We start from the raw sequence: 6,473 nt of genomic DNA on the forward strand, positions 1-6,473 counted from the left end.
CACTCTCAGCAGTGCCGGTTTTATATTCCCACTGCTTTCTTTAGGTAAACACCAGCAGTCAGGAGAAGAGTCAAATGAGCTTCATGATCTGGCTGACAAAAACAGGGACAAGAAGGGTCCTGTTGATTCTTGCAAAATCTTTTGTTTCCAGGGTGGTTTGCAGTAGCATCCAGGCTGTGTTCAGAGTCTGCTATAAGGGTGGTCCAGAAGGAGCAGATGACGCAGAAGGTCTGCACAGGAGTAGTTTGTCACCACAGTATTTCTCACTCTGTGCAGCAGTCCCTGTCAGCAGGAGAAAAAAACAATCACCAATTTCAGTCAAGTGCTTTGACTGCAGTATTTCTGTCTTTGTCCTGCATTGCTTTATGCAAGGTTTAGACATTTACTCTTGGTGACTTGGGCTTTTGCTGAAGGACTTGTTTTAAAGTTAGAGACATGGCTGTTATGAAATGAAGAAAGTGCATAAATTCCCCCTTGGAGGAGTGAAAACAACAAATTGCAAAGTACAGGGTTCAGTGTCAGAGAACATGCTTCTCTGGAAGGGATTTAGTTATTTTTTTACCCCATGAAACAAGCGACATCTCTCCAAAAAGGCTCCACGCGAGGATCTTGATTCTTCAGGAGGGAGAATGAGTTAGTGATTAGAGATGAAATGCAAAGGTGTTTTCAGCATAGCAGCTGGCTTCTCAATTTTCTAATACAGTACATTACGTTGTTAATGGAAATGTTGCTTTGTACCTTCTGCTTTTCTCCCAGTAGAATTAATTTCAGCACTGTTTGCATGCCAAGCATGCACACTTACAGCTCTGAGCTCTGGGGAGAGGGAGAAGGCACAGCTTGGACCTGCACTGATAAGATCACAGAGATTCTGCAACAGGGCTGGAAGCTGAACCTGCTGCCTTTGCCAAGTGACTTCATCACATGACCATCTTTTCTCCTGCCCACAGGAACTGTCACACACCACTACAGACAGGCCTCAGGAGCCAGCAGATTCAGGGAAAAGCATCTGGCTGTTTCAAAGTCCTTTGGGAGATCTGCAGGAATAGGAGTATTCTGTTCCACTCTGTGATGCAGCAGAGAAGGGAAAAACACCCACCATTTCCCACAGAGCAGCTAACCCTTCCCAGTTTGCTAATCCAACCTACACTCCTGCTCCTGCCAGGAATCAATCTGCTTCAAGGCTGCATATGTCATTTATTAAGAAATAAGACAGAGCAGGGAGGAATAGCTTTTAAAGAAGCAAGCCATGCATGGGCTGGGAAACACAGGCTGCCAAGTCTTTGGAAACACTCAGAGACGAAAGTACCACAGGAGTGCCACATGGCAGTGCTGCTGGTATGGGTACTGTACTGCTAAAATAGCTCTCCACAGGCTGGTCATGGAGAGAGACAGTCATGGAGCTGGGGACACAGAGCTCACTAAATCTGATGGTCACAAAATGTTTGGAAAGTAAAGGGAGTAAAGTGTTCCATGCAATGGTAGTCACTGACCCAAACTGAAAACCCTGGGGTAAAAACAACCAGGGCATGTAAGTACTTCCTTGGGAGCTGACTGCGAATGAAGCAGCTTGGTTTTCACTTGGATTTGCAGCCACATGTTTGTGAAGAAAATTAGGGTGGAAAAGCTGGAGAAACAGCAGGAGATATTTCTGAAAGGACTATAGACTTGCACTTGAGAGAGGGAAAAGTACTTCCTGCTGTGTATGTGTGTGGGTGCTCAAGGTACACGAACTTCAGGAATATCCAACTTGTATTTCATCCTGCTGGAAGCAAGTCTCAGCTCCTAATTAGCTGCTCAGACTGAAAGGAGATCATCGATTTTCCAAGTGCTTAGGAAAAAGGAGAGTGAAATTTGAAAATGTGAGGCAGAGCTTTTGTTCTATTATTGCAGTGCCAAAGCACAGCAACTTTAAATAAAGTCAGCAGTATTATTTTGTGTGTGCTTAGGAGGAAACTGTAATCCCTCATCCAACATTACCTGAGTTTGCAGAGTTACCCTAGAGTAAATCAGGCCATAACTATATATGCACAGCCATTGACTTATTTGGTCCCAATCAGCATAACTGCTGTCCCTGTTTTATATATCAGAAGAAATAAAAAAACCCAGAAAACTTGTTTACTGGCAACTTTGTTTCCAGAAAAACAACTTGCATATATTTTTCTACATCTCTGGAGAAGAAAGCCTTTAATACCAACAAGAAAGGAACTTCCTAAAGTCAAAACCTTCGAATCATTAGAGTTGGAAAACACCTCTAAGATCACTGGGTCCAATCATTAACCCAGGGGACAGGGAAATCAACCCGCTGGGACTGTTGTCCCAGAATAGGTTCTTTTGCCTGGCGTGCAAGAGGCCGATCCACAGAGTCCTGGTAATTGATTTATTTACAGTTCTGTGCAGAAACGGTGGCAAATCTGGAAAGCCAGCAAAAACTTTTCACTATTTATACATTTTAGCAAGCAAAAGCTTGTTGATTGGTTACAAGTTACCTAGTTCTCTTAATTAGTGTTAATATCTTGTATTAATTAATTACTATTCTATCTTCTATTGGTTAATGATTATTTCTCTTCTCATGCTAGTTATGTCCACATGCTCAGTCTTTCACTTCTTTTGAGTCGGTGTTTTTTTTGGGTCGGTGGTCATGAGTTGGGAGTCACGATCTGCCCCTTCCAGAACTACCTTTTTACCCAGTCAGAGCTGATTTCAGCACAATCTCCTTTCTCGTTGATTAGGCTTGAAAGTGTGCAAAGATCAAACATCAAAGAACAGCCTTCCTTAAGCAAATTTTTAAGTGTTCCCCCTTTCAGCCACCATTTGTCCCACCCGGCCTGAGGTGCCCCCACAGCCCGAGCCCCCTGAGGGGAGCGGGCGCCGCTCCCGCCATTCCCGCGGGAGCCGCAGGGGGCGCGGCGGGGGCGGCGCCGCCAGGGCCGGGGCTCCAAGATGGCGTCGGGGCCGCCTCCGTCGGCCGCGAAGCTGTACCGGCCCAATGCCTTCGTCTCGCTGCCCGCCGAGCTCGACCCCGACACCTACGATGCGTCGCCGGAGAAGCGCCGCGCCGAGGCCGAGCGCCTGGCGATCCGCGCCCGGCTCAAGCGGCAGTACCAGCTGCAGCTCAACAACCCCAACCCGCCCGCCGTCATCGTGAGTGGGGAGGGAGCGGGCGCGGGCCGGGGGGCGGCGGAGGCGGCGCGGGGCTTGTCCGCCTCACCCGGCGGGGGCCGCGCCGGGGCCGTGCCCGGGGCCGTGCCGGCGGGACGCTGCCCGTCCTCCCGGTGACCTTGGTGCCCTTCCCGGTCTCCCCCGCGTGGAGTGGCCATGGCAGGGCCCCGCCGGCCTCACCGCGGTTTTCTTTGCACCGCAGGAAAACCCCGCCGTGGACCGCTGGGTCTATGCGAGGACGCATAACGTGTACCCTAATTTCCGCCCGACCCCCAAGACGTCCTTTCTAGGAGTTGTTTTTGGGATAGGCCCCCTCCTCTTCTGGATGGCTGTCTTCAAACTTGACAGGGTGAGTCAGCTGGCGACGCCGAACGTCGGTGAACGGCAAAAGCACCGGATTGTGAAGTGTAGATCTGCACCTAAGGGTGATTAATACCATTCAAGTAATGAGGGAAAGAAGGCTGATACCCAGGCTGCTATCTCAAAGCCTCATAACTGGTAGCAAAGTCCTGTTTCTCTAAGAGCCCTTTATTCTACCCTGGGGTATGGCCAGTCAGTTTGCCTGATCAGGCTGTTTTGCTGTGATAAAGCTCTCTGTAGCACTGGCAGTGGAAATTAATCATAGGAGATCTTATTTTCAGCGGCTGATTTGCTTTACCTATACTTTCTAAACTTAAATAGGAAGCTTACGAATGACAGACCTGTCAGTGTCCCTGTGCAATGGCTTGACCATTTCTCTAATCTCATGAAACATAGGAGGAGGAGTAATAATGTTGATTGCAGTACCTGAGCTCAGCTGGATGTTTTAAGATTTTAGAAGGTTTATCTTTCTTCCATTCTAACTCCTAAAATATGGACATCAGAATCTGAGAATGGTAGATCGTTATGAAAAACCTCAGCTATATACATACATAAGAAAATGCTAGGTAACTGACAGTGGCTGGTTTTAGTAGAGAATTTGGGGCTGTTGTAAAACACTTTTTATTTCCCTCTTTTGCACAGAAGTAGCATTTTAGATCAAGTCATAAAGCAAGAAGCACTAACATAAATTAATAGAATCTCTGTAGGGAATGTTGTTTGCTGGGGTGAATTGAAAATACATGTTTTAGGAAACATGGTCAGCATGTTGATATGAATGTTTTTGAGACTTCAGTACCTCTGCAGTATTTTGTCATACTGAAATCTTTAGTAAGTGTCCAGGATAATTTGTTTTCCTTTATTGCAGTTCCTTTAGTGATGTTTGGGGATTTTTCTTGGTTTTCTGATGGTAAATAACACACAGTGGCCATTATACTTTTTTCTCTGAGGAGCATTTGCTGTGTGTCTGGGAAAGCAAAAGATACACTGCTAAGTCTTAAGCAAATCTCCTGGTTTTATCCAGCAGAAGGAATCTGGGCATTATCCGCAGAGTCCTGTAATGGTACCTGACAGAAAGGTAAATGACTGCAGAGTGAGATACAAATGGGTTGAAAGCGAGCACAGGCACAGTCAGGCAAGTTATTAGGAAGTTTCTCCATAATTATATCTCTAAGCTGGATTATTCAGCCACAAGGAGGAGGTAGAAACTAAGGTACAAATTAACTGTGACACAACTAGTTTGGTGAAAAATACTTCACAGGAATTGGCCTGTGGGAGTAGCTAGGTGTGAGGAGAGGTCAATCTGAGCAGGTCTTTAGTAGGTGAAGTTAAGTGCCTTATTATCTTTTTCTTTTTAACCACAGCAGCTCTTACCAGAGTTCATGGTTCTAGAATCATTTAGGGTGGAAAAGACCCTTAAGATCATATATGATGCTGTCTCCTTGTAGGCCACGCTGAAATACTAGAGCTGTTGTTCTCTTATCCCAGGCTGATTGAAATCCTTCCTAGTAAAATAATGACAAATGTTCTCTTTCTTCCGCAGGACCGTAAAGAGAGGCTTATCAAAGAAGGTAAATACGAGCGGCCGTTCAGTATGTTCTGAGTTCCTGGAATTGCAGTGATGTTCGTGGGATATAAATAAAATGAGATGTGTTATGTCCTGACGTTTCTCCTTCATAAGAATAAATCTTAATTGCTTGTTGGTTGTCTTGCGTCTTTAATAATTATGGAAAGTGTGATAATGTAGGATTTCTATATCTAAACCAGGTGGATATAGAGAGAGTGTCTGGAACTCAGCCAGAGCACTCCTTTGGTCTGTGTACAGAGGCTCCTTTTAAACCACAGAAGTTGTTGCTGTCCACGCAGGCTAAAGTCTAAAATTACTAGCCAGGTAAAATGTTAGGCAAGACCAAAGCAGTTTCCTAAAGAACTATTGCTTGCCTTCCAGATATTTCTTCCTGGTGTCAGTTTGACTGTGTGGTTTTCCCTAATTGGGAATAGGCAAGTTCTGTGATACATTTTTAAGAACCTGGGAGCCTGCCTGACTGCTCTAATAAGTTGAGTTAATTTTTCCTTTCCCTAATAAAATGCAAGCCTAAATCATGTGTTTACTTACTGCAGTAAACTTTTGAATAAAATTACAGTACCAGACTTGGAAATAGTGAGCTCAAGGTTGCCATGCCATACGTGACTAGCATTTTTCCTAACTCTGTTATTCCTGTGAGTAGGAGACAAGAAGTAAAAGAGAAAGATTTTTAGTTTGACACTGGTTCCCTTGCAGTGTAGGAAAATTCCATGTCATCCCTGTAAAGGGGCTGTGTTCAAAAACAGCAGACCCAACACCAAGCGAGCCTTCTGCCTGCAAAGATCCCTTCTCTGTTTATTCTTAGAAGGACACAGGTCTTCTCTACCCAGGTAAACTGGTATAGGTGACTCTGGACTTGTTACTGCCAAAGTACTGGAATGTGAGTTCAAGAAAAGATTTTTAATTCAGAGTTGAGTTTCCAAGTGGCCTGTAGGTGCCATTGTGACCCAAACAACCTTCATTTTTCAGACACTGTATTTGAGTGGCTTCTTCCCGAACGTTGAGGTTAATGCCAAAGAGCTCAGTCTGATGCAAAAATTGAAAACTTCCCTCTGCCTGCTGGGAAAGCAGCCAATGTTAAGTCAGCAAAAACAGCTCTACCATGTCCCTTTCCTGCATGGTGAGTGTGTAAATATGGGCCATTTGCCTTCTGTCTTCAGCAGAGTGAGTTAATGAGCTTTTCATATAATCACAGAATGGCTGAGGTTGGAAGGGACCGCTGCAGGTCGTCTGGGTCCAACTCCTTGCTCAGGCAGGGTTGTCTAAAGTAGGTTCTCCAGGGCCCTGTCCACATGGCTTTTGAGTATTTCCAGGGATGAAGACTTCACAACCTCACTGGGCAACTTAACGCCTGTGCTCAATCACCCTGGCA

At 45.5% G+C, this 6,473-nt stretch overlaps 1 protein-coding gene across 1 annotated transcript; it reads left to right on the plus strand.

Moving 5' to 3' along the window:
* Positions 1–2,906: 2,906 nt before the first annotated feature.
* On the plus strand, positions 2,907–5,218 carry NDUFB4 (NADH:ubiquinone oxidoreductase subunit B4). Its single transcript, XM_050332989.1, has 3 exons — positions 2,907–3,141; positions 3,362–3,508; positions 5,060–5,218. Exons 1-3 carry the CDS (start codon positions 2,941–2,943, stop codon positions 5,117–5,119), a joined length of 408 nt encoding a protein of 135 aa, XP_050188946.1. The 5' UTR covers positions 2,907–2,940; the 3' UTR covers positions 5,120–5,218.
* Positions 5,219–6,473: the final 1,255 nt, after the last annotated feature.

This window comes from Myiozetetes cayanensis, unplaced genomic scaffold (assembly GCF_022539395.1).
Source record: "Myiozetetes cayanensis isolate MyiCay16 unplaced genomic scaffold, myiCay2020 scf5-8, whole genome shotgun sequence".
Lineage (NCBI taxonomy): Eukaryota > Metazoa > Chordata > Aves > Passeriformes > Tyrannidae > Myiozetetes > Myiozetetes cayanensis.

Excerpts from the sequence above, each read along its gene's own strand:
- NDUFB4 (XM_050332989.1), top strand. The coding sequence starts at position 2,941 with ATGGCGTCGGGGCCGCCTCCGTCGGCCGCGAAGCTGTACCGGCCCAAT. Across the intron at positions 3,142-3,361 it reads CCAACCCGCCCGCCGTCATC|GAAAACCCCGCCGTGGACCG; the intron begins GTGAGTGGGGAG and ends TTTGCACCGCAG. Across the intron at positions 3,509-5,059 it reads CTGTCTTCAAACTTGACAGG|GACCGTAAAGAGAGGCTTAT; the intron begins GTGAGTCAGCTG and ends TTTCTTCCGCAG.